The sequence below is a fragment of the Coenobita brevimanus genome, chromosome 51 (genome assembly GCF_032717465.1).
Source record: "Coenobita brevimanus isolate Jiangsu-jjx chromosome 51, ASM3271746v2, whole genome shotgun sequence".
NCBI classification, from domain to species: Eukaryota; Metazoa; Arthropoda; class Malacostraca; order Decapoda; family Coenobitidae; genus Coenobita; species Coenobita brevimanus.
Genome location: NC_137004.1, coordinates 27,193,734 through 27,208,564, shown reverse-complemented (window position 1 = coordinate 27,208,564; position 14,831 = coordinate 27,193,734). Strand labels below are relative to the sequence as shown.

The window sequence follows — 14,831 nt, the reverse complement described above, 5'->3', positions numbered from 1 at the left end:
ATATATAACAAATCACTGTTCTTCACAATTATTTTAATTATTTAGGTCTGCTGTATTCTGAAAAATACTTAAATTAGTTTAGAAGGGAAAAGGAACCTGCTTGAAAAAGTTCAAGATTACATGCCATAAAGATAACTTTTTTCAAAACAGCTGAAGGCATAAGCATGATCAACAGGAAAAAATGCACTGTCAAAATGACACGTGATAATACTCAATGGTAACATAGAAATAGTTTAAAACTACATGGACAAATCCAAGAACTACATATAGACAGACTGCCAGAGAAGGTTTCTAAAGTGAGACTGAGGGTATGAGTGGAAGAGGATCACCATATGTGGTATGGAAAAGTGGAAGAACAGCTACATCTCTGAGAGACAAGGAAGAAGAAGAAGGTGCTGAAAAAATCAGAGAAGTTGCTGGAACTAAACATCCTGGAGGTAACTACCATACCCAATCCCTGTTAAGAGGTTCCTAGAGCAGTGCAGCAAGAGTATGAATTATGTCAACAACAATTATGAACTTCCAATATGAAGGGTAGAGAAAAATACTATACGGTCATACATTATTATTACAAACACAAAAAACTATAATCCATGGGAAACACTAGTTCTTATAATGTAGGATATGGCATCTCCCCCACATAATGTACTCTTTAGCATACTAAAATAAAAACCCAAATCTGGCAATGCTTCTAGGTAACAAGACATAGGTATTAACTGTCAAACTTATAAATACTGTATATAACTTCCAAAAACAAGAAACAAAATAACCTAGCAAAAATGCTGATCCTTATGACTAATATGGTCTGTGTATTTCTCCATTTAAGTATTTCTGATACTTAACACTACAAGTGAGTACAGGAATACTATACAAGCTTTTTTTTTTTTTGTCAACGATAAATGGGTCAAAAATGCAATAGCAATCATCTTACATAAGACTATGATCAAGACAAGTTAATTAAATCAAAACTTGTTTTATACAGTACTACCAATACCTACTATTATGTTTGCATACATAAGTTTATTCGTTACGATACCAACGTGGCTCAACTTTATGAAGACACTAAACAAAACTATGTGAGGATGAAAGATGTCAGTATAAAAAGATGCCCTTAATCAACGGCCATGTAATCATCATCATCCTTATCCTGATCTTTCTCCTTATCTGCATCTTTCTGCTCCTCTTCCTTTTTACTGCCTTCTTCCTTGTCTTTCTTCTTTCCAAGAGCCTGAAATAAAATTGGTTATACTGATCTGTACAGAATGAAAAATAAAAGTATGAGCATATACAATGGTTGATCCCCATAATGCGCGACTGGGTCTAGTTGTGACAGTTTTTATATTTTTCCTCACTGCATCATAGGATAAATGTATAACTTCACTTTTTTTTTTGTCTGGATGTAGACAATATGTCCTTTTATTATGTTTATAAAAAATAAAAAAATTTGTCCCAGGGTTAAAGATTTGTGATGGCATGCCATCCACCACAATTTTCCACAGATATGGGCTCTCTTGGGTTGTTTCTTTTTCTTGGAAGGAACGGTTTGCAGGCTCCTGGCCTTTGGTTCCTTCTTCCTTGCAGAAAAAAAAAAAATTAATACATACCCCAGGGTAAACTGATATTTATGGTATAGAACATAAATATGTCGATACTTATTCCAATGTCATTAGCAACTGGATGTAGTGTAAGTAAAATTGAATTACATCATTATCATTCACTCACTCCAGTACAACTTCTACCAACATCTGAGTCAGGCACTTGTGCAACCACTATTATCATTCACTCACTCCATCACCATCACTAGCCCTCGCTGAACCTCTCACATCTTCCATTTTCGCTAGATAGGCTGAGATATAGATAGATGCTGACTGACCGACTGATAGATAGATTGGGTGATATATAGCTGGCTAGGTGAATAAAGAAAGTTTGAGACAGACAGATAGAGTGATAGCTAAATACATACAGATGTAGATAAACTAAAAAATAAACACAGATATCACCTACTGTACATAGAATTACATAAAGATCACCTTTACCAACACTATTCATTGATCAATGAGTTCCTTTTACATTACACTGTAATAATCTGCAACACTTTTAATTAGGATTATCAACAAATTATTTGACTGCTGCCCCTATGACATCAGTCTGTTTTCCACTGGTAAATTCAGGGTGTGGTTTTAAGTGATATCTGAAAATAATGAGACAGTTTCTCATAGCTGTTCTCAAAGGGGGGTAAATTGCTACTGTAACAACTATCCCACAACAATAACCCTCAACACTGGTTTTCTGAACACTTGGTTGGCCATTTAATGTCTACAAAAATAACACTATCACCAAGAGCCTTTGCTAATTTCATAGCATTTTCACATACATAGTACCAAGCACAAAGTGCTTCTGTTGCACCAACAAGTGACACAGGTTTTAAAAATATATATATATTTTTTTTTCAAGCACTGCCTTTGAGTTACCACTTCAGGCCTCACCTTTGCAGCTTAAAAGCTGCATAACATGCCAACAATCACTACTTCATTTACTGGTTAATTATGGAGATATTGCAAGTGTAACAATATGGTGATATAATGATTAAACACACTCTTCCCTACTGAAGACCTTCAAGCTAACTTATCACAAATGACATAAATAATCAAGTTTCACTTATGCTACCCTTCACCATTAATTACTATCCCCACTCCTCGCTCCACAACTGGAGTTTTAATCTCTCATAATCCCATATAGTGAATTGCCATAGGGACATCACACTACCTATCTCTATCTATAGCCTGACGCCCTAATCCCGCAAAGGGTGGCCACAGACAAAACACCTCCAAGTCACTCTGTCGCCCACCATTTGACTGCTTTCCCCCTAACTCACTCCCCCCCTCCCTCGTATACCTCTCGACTCCATCCCTCCACCTCATCACGCACCCCTGATAAATTCAGCACTGATACCAAACCTGTCACTTTAACACCCACCTGCTCTTACAGATGCTCCCCTACCATTATACAGTAATCCCTGTAATAACCGGACACCCAATTCCAGGTGTCAGACATTTTGGGCCTGGGCCTTCAACCCCCCCCCCCCCCCATTCAACCGTACTTTGAACCTGGTGTGCGGCGCCGAACAGCTGTGTTTTCGTGCATAGGAGAGCGGACCCCTGCTTCCTCCTCCCCTCCCCAGTTCCCTCTTAACTACCGTTGTGACTAGGCGCTCATCGCAATAGGTACCACACGTGCTCGTTTTTGGGCATAAACAGTATATAAACTGCAATACCTTACCACTAGACCACATGGGAACTTATAGTGTTGTGCAGTGTTAAGAAATTAGAATTCAGAGTGCAAAGGATTTAGTGCTGAGTGCAAGCTGGCGTGTTGCCACTGGAAAGGCGCAAGTAAGGACAGAATGAGCATTGTTAAACAGTTATAATGTAATTCACAGTGCAAAAGACTGAGTGCAGCACAACACAGGATTACTGTACATGCTTCAAGAGCGTTTTCACCACTGTCAGAGCCATAGAGGAGAAGGTTTAATCTTTGTAACGGCCACAGATGTGTTGTAAGTACCCTGTACACTGCTAAATATTTTCCATACTCACTTCTAATTCCTCATTCTCTGGTACTTTTGCATTTATTTCATGCTTTCTGTCCCTTAACTGTGTGAATAGGGTCTTAAATAGGTGCTATGCATGTCCAGTAGGGTATTATGTAGGTGGTTTGCCGAGTTAGGCTGGGTTAGGGTCCATAAGTACCTGTCCAGGAGGCATTTTCCCAATTTCCTAACAAACCCAATTTCCAGACATGCCTTTGGGTCTATTACATAGAATACTGGAAAGATTACTGTATATATATATATATATATATATATATATATATATATATGAATGGATGAGAAATAGGGGCATGGAAGAAGTTGAGAGGCGGAAGAGAGAGTTATATGTAGAAAGAAAGAGAGAGGTGAAAAGATTAGTAAGAAAAAGTAAGAAGAGAGCGGATGAGGAATTTGGAAGGAACTTGAGTGTAAGGTGGAGGGACTGTAAGAAAATATTCTGGAAAGAGGTGAAAAGAGTAAGACACGGTGGAAGTGAAGTTAGCAGGGGAGTGAAAGATAAAAATGGTAGGTTATTAGTGGAGAACGGAGAAAAAGTGAGCAGATGGAGAGAACACTTTAAGGAATTGTTGAACATACAGGATGGAAGTAATGCGAGTATAAGTGGCTGGGGAATGGCTGGGAGAAGGAGGGAGGTGAGAAGACAGGAAGAAATCAGTAGGATAGAAGTTGTGGAAGCAATGAAGAAAGTTAAATTGGGGAAAGCCCCAGGAATTGAAGGAGTGTGTGGTGAAATGCTGAAGTATAGGGTAGAGATAGTAGTAGAATGGATGTGGAAGATGTGCAGATTGGCCTGGGAGGAAGGTAGAGTCCCGGAGGATTGGAAGTCAGGTATAATTATTCCCTTGTACAAAGGAAAAGGGGAAAAAGAAGTGTGTGGTAATCATAGGGGCATTTGTCTTCTTAGTATAATAGGAAAAGTGTATGGTAGGATACTTATTGACAGAGTTAGAGAAAGAACAGAGAAATTAGTTGGAGAAGAACAGGGAGGCTTTAGGAAGGGAAGAGATTGTGTAGATCAGATATTCATTCTTAGATCTTTAGTGGAAAAGTTTCTAGAGAAGGGAAAGAAGTTGTATGCGGCTTTCATGGATTTGGAGAAAGCATATGACAGGGTGGATAAACAAGGATTGTGGAAAGTATTAAGAATATATGGATTAGATGGGAAGTTGTTAAATGTTGTGAAGAGTATGTATGATGGTGCGAAGGCTGCAGTGCATGTAGATGGTGAACTGAGTGAATTTTTCTCTTTGAAGGTTGGGTTGAAACAGGGATGTGTCATGTCTCCATGTTTGTTCAATCTGTACATGGATGGGGTAATAAAAGAGGTACAAGGTAGGGTAGTGGATGCTGGAGTGGCCCTGGTAAGAGAGGGTAGTGTTTGGAAACTCCCTGTACTGTTGTTTGCAGATGATACTGTGTTGTTGAGTGAAGACGAAGGAGAGCTGCAAGGCTTGGTGGATGAGTTTGGGAGAGTGTGTAAGAAATGGTATCTAAAGGTGAATGTAGGGAAGAGTAAAGTGGTGGTCTTTGAGAGAGGTGAAGTCAGTGAATGTACAGCGAGGTTGTATGGTGAGGAATTGGAAAATGTGAGTATGTTTAAGTACTTGGGTAGTGTGATGGGTAAGGATGGAGGTTTGGAGGGTGAAGTGCTTGAAAGGGTACAGCAAGGAAGAAAGGTTGCTGGTTCCTTGAAAGGAGTGATAAGAAGCAGGGAAGTGAGCATGGAAGTGAAAAGTTACTACATGACAGTATTGTGATACCAGCTTTAACGTATGGTAGTGAAGCTTGGACTTTGCTGGAAGGACACAAGTCAAGAGTGAGAGCAGTGGAAACGAGTTATTTAAGAGGAGCCTGTGGAATGACATGGAGAGACAGGCTGACAAATGAGGATATAAAGGAGCGTTGTGGTGTGGATGTGGATGTGATAGGAAGCATTAGGAGGAATACAATGAGGTGGTTTGGCCATGTGGAGAGGATGGAGGGTGAAAGACTGATGAAGAGAGTGTATGTCAGTGAGGTGGAGGGGGGAAGAGGGAGGGGGAGGCTGAGGATGAGATGGAGGGATGGGGTGGAGAGGTATATGAGAGAGGGGGGTGTGAGTTGGGAGCGGGGCAGTGAAATGGCGGAGGACACAGCGATGTGGAGGCGATTTGTTTGTGGCCACCCCGAACGGGACTGAGGCGTCTGGCAATAGATAGATAGACAAATATATATATATATATATATATATATATATATATATATATGTACTGCATTGGCAGACACAAGGGGTGCTGTCGTTGAACCAGTGTCACTTACTATAAAGTATGCTTGCATCCAGTCGGCTTGCGCGGGCAGATTACGCTTGGTTCACAGACTACACACACATCCAAAGCCACTCCAACACTATAATTACACTTACAAGCACTCACTTCTCACCCTACATACAATCTCTACCAGACAGCCTAAACCACTTGGTAGAGATACATTGGCTGTATTGTCCCGACTTCGGTCGGGATAGGCCGGTCCTGCAGTGGATAACTTAAAACGGCTGATGATGATGAGATATATATATATATATATATATATATACACAGTACATATATATATATATATATATATATATATATATATATATATATATATATATATTAAGTGGTAGGTGGTGGCAACCATCATCCACTAAATTTATGTAGTGCTGCCTTTATCATTCTTTTTCTGTGCCTGCCCTCCTCTCTTCCTGTTTTTCCCATCTTTCCTGTCACCTCTTACTGCTTTTCTTTCCTTTACAGGTGGCTTTACATTGAGTGACAAGCCAAATGGATTCCTGTAAGCCAAGAAACCATTTACAACGCTGGGTGGTAACCATATAACCAAACCATACGTGTTCCCTACGTGTCAACAAGTGGGTTGATAGAGGGTTAGTGCCCCTCCCTGTAAAACAAATAACTCAAAGTCAAATGGCCACCCCTTACAGGACTGTGGCATCTGGCAACAGATTGACAGATAGATAGATAGATATACACACTCCATTTCCTAATACGTGAGAATTTGGGCAGTAGAAGATCTCTCTCTCTCTAGAAATTTTGTGCTTAACAAATAACATACCTTGTGGGAAAAATTCTTACTGTTGGGGTGGCCACCTCAAAAGTCACCCTTTTGGTCCCTAGTCAGTCATTTTGCCTATGTATCATGGGACATTAAACACATGTACACAGTAAGTGTAACCCATACAATAGCCCCTTACCTTAAAATCTATGCAGGAAAGGCTTAGCTGACTTGAAGAGATGGGGTTTCCAAGAGAAGGCGAAGCAGTTACAGTGCCCTGGTCCCAGCACCCTTCACACCGCTGGACTCTATCACACCACCACCACCACCATGCTCCACATCAGTCACGAGTCCCTCAAAGTACTAGGCAGACACAACAGATGCATCATTGTCATCATCCTTGGCTGATGTTGAGGACACTGGATCATCATCTTGTTGTGGTGTAAAGAAGGTGATGATCAGTCTGACACCTTTGATTCACTTCCTCAGTATGCTGGTCTCAGTAGTAATTAAGGTTGTTTCCTATGACATCCGGAACTTCTTGAGCTCTCACTTTACAATTTTTTTTCATTGTCACTTGATATTTAAACTCATCAAAGACAGCCAGGATTTTGCTTACATTTCGGATCGGTAGATCTTCACTATCCATGGCCATGGCGTCACTTCCTCGTGCACTCTGCAGCGCGACACCAGATTCGGCTCACTTTGCCGCCCCAATTTCGTGTTTTCAAAACCAACTCACGCACTTCTGATTATCTGATTTTTTGCCCCCACCCCCCATCGCATCCTAGGCATTTTACGTCATAGAAACTCGCGTATTAAGCGAATGGACTGAATATATAGACAGAGTGATAAGTAGACAGATAGAAAAATATACTGTAATTAGTCATTTTCACCATTTCAAACTTAAATATAACATACAGTACTTGAACACTGTGCTAACAATTATCATCAATCATTCCTCTCCAACAAAGCAATTCCCTCTGCTTTGCCCACATATATGCGTACCTAACCATGCACATGTCACACTTTCCCTTCCATCCACTTTGCTCCCTCTCATCTGCTCAGTCCCATCACATGATTTATTAATATCTCCATAAATTTATAGGAAAATCGAACAAATCGCGCACTCTGCAGCATGACACCAGACTCGGCTCACTTTGCTGCCCCAATTTCGTGTTTTCAAAACCAACTCATGCACTTCCAATTATCTGATTTTTTGCCCCCCACCTCCCATCGCATTCTAGGCATTATGCGTAACAGAAACTTGCATATTAAGCGAATGGACTGAATATATAGACAGAGAGATAGGTAGATAGATAAAATGATATACTGTAGAGTAATTAGTGCCACTTTCACCATTTCAAACTTAAATATAACATACAGTACTTGAACACTGTGCTAACAATTATCATCAATCATTCCCTTCCAACAAAGCAACTCCCTCTGCTTTACCCACATATGTGCATACCTAACCATGCACATGTCACACTTTCCCTTCCATCCACTTCGCTCCCTCTCATCTGCACAGTCCCATCACATGATTTATTAATATCTCCATGAATTTACAGAAAAACGGAACAAAGGTATATTCAATCAATCTGATACTTTCTACCACCAAATAATAAATGTCTGTCACTCCACCTTGAGCATTTGCAGAATGTCAGGGAACACTAATCACAAAATGTCTTGAACAGAGCATGCATAATCTTAATATCTGTTTCATACAGCCATGTTTCAGTATGACAAACAATATCCAAGTTATATTAATTCAGAAACTTGTTAACCTGCCCCATGTCAGCAACGTATATGTACATCAGCGATTTGATATACTGTATTTGCCAAAATTTGAAAATTCAAATTAGGCATAAAAAAATCAGCTGGGATATTCCTGCACATCTCTAGGCCTTCCTATAGCACTTATATACCCAACAAGAATGTCCTTGGCTCGAACAGCATATTTACCGATGAAGAAAATGCAGAGCCTCTGCCTCCTCTAGCTCTGTGGCAGCAGCGGGTGGTGAAGTCTACAGGCATTACTCCAAAGTTTTCAGGTGCCTGCTCAGGGAGAATCAACCTCAAATTTGACCTAAATGGCTTCTGTGTGTACTTTTATGGTTGTTCTCCATGTTTTCTCATCATTTCTAACCTATCTAGCAAAAAATAAATTAATTAATTAATTAATTAAAAAATTGAAAATTGGCCGGCATCACGGCTCCATGAAGGTCCAAAGTCTACCGGCACGTGGCAGGTTAACATCACCTGTTTTACTAGGAGCAGTTAATATTACATAGACCTCTCAAGGGGCTTGAAGGTAGTACTAAGTCTTTTCTGAGAATGTTCAAGGTGTGTCCAGAAAGAAACTGAACTTATCAAATAGCACACCAACAAGCCAGTGCAATGCTGTGTTGTGGCAACTTTGAGCTTCAGTCTTACACTAACTGTGTCATGCCACGTCACTTAATCACTGGGGTACATGAGCTTGAGTAAACGTGTGTTTATTCACTTGGCAAATTTTCTTCTCTTGTCTACAATCAGTGACCTTTCAGGGTGGATTTCAACTTTGGGGAAGTGAGTCCAAAGAGGCCAAATCCAGAGAGTAGGGCAGCTAGGGGACGATGGCTGTTGCGTACTTCACCAAAAAGTCACGGGATAAGGAGCGATGCGTGAGGTGTACTGTCATGGTGCAGCATCCAGGTTTTGTTTCTCCACACCTCATGCCTCTTCCTTTGCACTGTCACCCTCAAACATTTCAGGACATCCAAGTAAAACTCTTTATTGACTGTCTGACCACGAGGAACAAACTCATGATGAATGACGCACTTGCAATAAAAAGACACTCAACATCACCTTCACATTTGAGTGACTCTACTCCCCCCCCCCCTGCAAAGGTATTCCAACTCACTGTGATGAATGCCTTTTTGTTTCAGTATCGTAGCTATACACGCACGTTTCATAACCTGTTAGGACATTCTCAATTTCCAAGAGAATTTCATGCAAACACGCTGCTCTTCAAGATCCTTCATTGTTCAACTTCCGACAAATCAAGTGCACTAAACACACGTTCACTCAAGCGTGTGTACCTTAATGAGTATGTGACATGGCGTGATGCAGCTAGTATTAAACTAAAACTCAAAGTCATCAATAAACAGTGCTCCCATCACGATCATACTATGCCGGCTAGTTGGTGCGCCATTTAAAAAATTTGATTTCTTTTTGGTTGTAGGTGGGGGCGCTCACCAGCCACTCACTCGATGCAGTGCTGCTTTGGGTGTCTGCCTTTTCTGCTTGTCCTTCCTTCCTCTTCAGTCATTCTTTATTCCATTATTTCCCCTTCCTTCTGCCTATGGGTGACTGTATACTGGGTGACATGCCGAATGGTTTCCTGTACACCAAGAAACCATTTACTACGCTGGGTGGTAACCGTATAAGCAAATTATGGCACCTGGTCATTTAGTGGGTAATTATGGCACTCCAATTGGACTAAGCCTGTGTAGGTTTATATCCAAGGGGGGGTTGGGGTTTATTGCTCGTGTTATGCCACTCAGGAATGAGTGAGGCTGGTCACTCTCATCTTAAATGTCAGGACCAACTTGCCTACCCCAGGCTCCTTTGCTCCTTGTGGGGCAACGCAGGACTGGATGATGGATCAATGGATGGATGATAGCACTGAGTGATCCAAACCTTATCACAGACTCTGCACCTGCTGAGTCTGACAAGCATATATCCAAGACCTTTCCCCCATGACATTTCATACTTCTAATGGCAACTTCATTACTGCACACTTGCCATCACCTTTTACCTTAGCATGGATAATCATTCACCTAGCTATTTCTTTATGCCTGTCAGTAATACCAAATACAATTTCATCACCAGAAAGAAGGGGGAGGGGAGCCTCAGTCACAGAAAATTGTGAGTTGGAACCAAAACATGATTTCATTGCAGCACTAGCATCCACCTTGGCTTTTTCTTTAGCTAGTCTGACAACAAGGGCTCCAGATTTTGTCTTCCTACAGCTAATAACTGGAAGAGACTTCCAGGCTTTCTCCTCATCCCCAGCAGCTGAGACATCTTTGCTTTATCAGCCTCAGTGCCATCTGTTGGCTTCAGCACTAACAACAATACATCTTGATGCAAATTGTTGATGTTTTGGGACCTATTCCCTTGGCATCATTCTGTTCTTGTAACTCCTTCAAGTCCTGCTTTACAATGATACCAAATGTTATGGAAAATTTATGAGGAGTTGATTCCAGAACAGTGATCTTATCAAGCAAAGCCTTCAGCCTCAAAGATATATTGTTTTTGTTTTCATTTTTGAAGACTCCAACATGCTAGCATGCGTCGGCCTTGATCACCTAATGACAGCTCTCCATGCTCCTCGATCTCTGGCAGCTTCCCTATTTAGTCCCTTAACCCTGAGATCATGCTCACTGACCTTGTCCTGGGTCTTTTTCAATCTACCTCTCACTACCCTATCCCCAACATTAAAACTTCTCACTTTCAGCACCCAATTATCATCCCCCATTGTCTCCACATGCCCAAACCATCTCAATCTACCTCTCCTTATCACAATACCAATACACTCAAGTCCCATCCTACCTCTCAACCCTTCCATCGTAACCACCCCCCCGGCCTTGCATTTAAGGACGCACTGCACGTCCACCTAATCATTGCCATTTCTGTACGTTTAAGCCTGTGAATATCCTCTTTCTTTACTGCCCAGGTCTCACTACCATACAGCATTACACTCCTAACACATGCCACATACAAAGATCCCTTAGCACAGAGGAAGAGCCCTCTCAATGTCAGACGCAACAGCTCCCTGAACATCCTCCAACACTTCTCATTCTAGCCACAGAGCAAGCTCCTGCACCACCTCCAGCACATAACATGTCTCCTAAATAAAGAAAAACACTTCCACACACTCAAGAGACTCACCAGCAGATTCAACCCTTTCACACCCAGCAATATCCACATGCTCTCCCCAACACACCACACACACGAAATCAGCATTATCTCGCAGTCTACCTCTGATACCACTACATCTCTTATGCACCCACTTATCACAAACACTGCACAAGGTGGAAATACTTCCCATGCTCTTGTGACAAATAGCACATGGCCACTCTCCCTCGTCTTTGACACCACCCCCAACCCTAGATACCATCACTTTTGTTTTATATGCATTTACTCTTAAGCCCTTGTGCCCCATACCCTCTCTCCACTTCTTAAATCATTCCTCTGCCTCCCTTTCATTCTCTGCAACTAACACCAAAGCATTAGCATACAACATCACCCACAGGAGTCCCTTTCTGAAGTCATGCAGGAGGGCTTCAAGTTCCATGATAAACAACACGGGGCTCAAGACTGACCCCTGATGCACACCACCTTTCATGGAAAATTCATCACTCAAATCTCCACTCACCCTTAACTTAGGTGAGCACCCACATAAATGGCCATACCCACCTTAACCAGCCACTCCTCAATCCCAAGCTTTCTCATTGCCCACTTCACCATCTCTCTAGGGATTCTATCAAAGGCCTCCAAATCAACAAAAACAAAGTAGAGTTCCCATTTCTTTCCTATATATTTTTCCTGAAGCTGTCAATCAGCTTTGGCTGGCATATACCCAAACTGCATCTCATCAATATTCACTCTTTCTCTAATCATACCTGCTAGAACTCTCTCCAATACCTTCATTATCTGATCTAAAAGCTTTATCCCTCTATGATTTCCTCTTTACGGGGCATCACCTTTCCTCTTGTACATATTTACAATGTCACTCTTCAGCCAATCATCTGGGACAACACACTCATATATAATAGTATTTACCAGGTCAGTGACTAACCTCACTCCTATATCTCCTGAGATTTTCAACATTTCAGCAGTCAACCCAGACACACCTGCTGCCTTCCCTATCTGCATCCTGCCTATTGCCCTGTTCACAGTAGCAGAGTCAATCAAAGGTCATGGGGCAAACTCTGGATCTGCAGGCCACAAACCTTCCCTGTCCTAGTCAAACTCCTCATTCAACAACCAGCTGTAATGCTCTCTCCATGTGCCTTTAATATCCCCGCTATTCAACACAACCCTTCCTTCATCATTCTTCACACACTGCTCACCTATGATATCCTTGTTCCCCCTCTTCATCTGATTTGCCACCTTAAAAATCATATTCTTCTCTTCCACATGATTTAGGTTATCAAGCAAAAGTCTCTGTGGTTCAGATTTCACCCTGTAAACCTCTTTTCCACCCCTACGCTTAGCAGCAAAGTATTCCTCTTTGTTACCACCCTTCTTCCACTCCCGGAAAAGCCTTCTTTTTTCCTTAACTGCAGCTTCTACACCCTCATCCCACCACCAAGTCACTTTTATGTCTTGGGGGGCCTCTTGTCCATCCACATACTGAATCAGTAACTCTGAAGAGGTTGGTCTTGAGGGCTCTGTACTGTTCATTAATGCTTCTGTCAGCATCTTCCTCTTCAGCCACCATTTTCTGCATCTCGCTATAGAGGGTATCTCTTAATGCTTGGATTTTCAACTTCCATATTTTCCTCCTAGGTGCATACATCCTCTTTTTCATCACCCCCTCCTTAAGCACCATGTCACATATCAATAATCTGTGTTGCTGCACACACTCCTTACTCCCTGTAACATGAACATCCCTCACTAACCTCCTGTCAGCCCTCTTGACCAGGAAATAGTATATCTGGCTGCTATTTCCCCTAGACTCATACATAATCAACCTACTCGCTCTTTTCCTAAAATGTGTGTTGCACACAATCATGTTCATTGCCTCCCCAAACTCGAGTATCCTTTCCCCTTCCTCATTTCTTGTACCACTGGCATATGCCCCACGTACTCCCTCATATCCTTGAGCAGTTTCACCTATATGACCATTGAAATCCCCCCCTAATATGACAATCTCATCATCCCCTATACCACTTACTACATGTATTAAGTCATCCCAAAATCTATCTTTCTCTAACTCATCCAAGCCTGCCTGTGCATGTGGAGCATATGCCAATTCAATTGCAAACACCATCCCACCTAACAAAGTTTTCATTACTATTATCCTATCACTTACTCTCATAACATTCATGACATTTTCCAACCATTCCTCCCTAACCAACACACCCATACCCCTATATCCGTCTATCCTATCCTGCCAAAACAACTTATAGCAACAATCCCTCCCAGCAATCTTTCTGGCTGATCCACCCCTATATTGGACTTTTGCACACACCCCACATCGACCCACCTCCTACTCATTACCTCAACCACTTCCCCTGCTCTACTCCTCAAATTTCCCACATTCCATGAAGCCACTCTGATCCCCCTGGGTAATTTAATGTCCTCAGGCTTGCTTTGAATTACATTATTTAGCTTGGTCATAATCAGTGAAATAAGAAGGGGAGAGACATGCCACAAGCCCCACCCAATGCACAGTCCCAGGCCCAGGCAATGGATCTGGGACCCCTAGCCCACCAGCCATGACCAGTGGCCATGGTAGTGGCCTCAGGACACCCTGCCAGGACAGCTACAGAGACACCCTCCAAGCGTACCTTGGCAATGTAACTGCCCCGTCATTATACACCCATTAAGAGGACAACCTCCTGGGGAGCTATTCTCAGTTTGGGCCCCTCTTTATTAGGTGGAAGCGGCAGCCTGGGAACTGCAATGCCCTGTACCCTTTAACGCAGGTTCGAGCCCCATCTCACCCCAGCCCCGTGATTTATGTTGGAAGAGCCCTCGTCACGCCTCCCCTCAAAAGGTCCGCCACTAGGTAGTGGGGACAAAGTTTTCTGGCTGCATGCCCTTGCTGGCATCAACCCCTGCGACATAGTGGGGTATGTTGTGTGATATGTAAAGCCACGTATTGTTGTACATGAGATAGTTAGAGGAAGTGTTTGGGAGAGTATGCTGGTCTATAGTACTCTCCATGCTGAAAAGGTCAGCAAAGGGGGATGGTTGGGTGGCCAGTGAAAGACAAGCTCCAGCTCCCCCTATCACCAGCATACCCATTCCCCTTGGGAGTACCACCCTGACTGGCTGGTGCTACAGCCTCCTCCTACATATCATTCATAAAATATGAAAAGTATCTTTCAAAAGCATCTCAATCTTGTCAGTTTATTTCAACTTCACAACTTGTTCCTGCAAGGCTCAGGATTTATCAACTTCACTATAGCAGTTG

The 14,831-nt window shown here is 42.1% G+C and overlaps 1 protein-coding gene across 4 annotated transcripts in view; it reads right to left on the bottom strand.

Moving 5' to 3' along the window:
* Positions 1-525: 525 nt before the first annotated feature.
* The window catches only part of LOC145400095 (proteasomal ubiquitin receptor ADRM1-like), an 81,570-nt gene continuing 67,264 nt past the window's right edge, over positions 526-14,831 (bottom strand). The window contains exon 9 of one of the 4 annotated variants that reach the window (XM_080272601.1): positions 526-1,228. In XM_080272601.1, coding sequence (XP_080128727.1) covers positions 1,112-1,228 — 117 coding nt within the window. In that variant the 3' untranslated portion in view covers positions 526-1,111. The remainder of the gene's footprint in view (positions 1,229-14,831) is intronic. The other 3 variants (XM_080272600.1, XM_080272602.1, XM_080272603.1) reach the window with 3 other exon arrangements.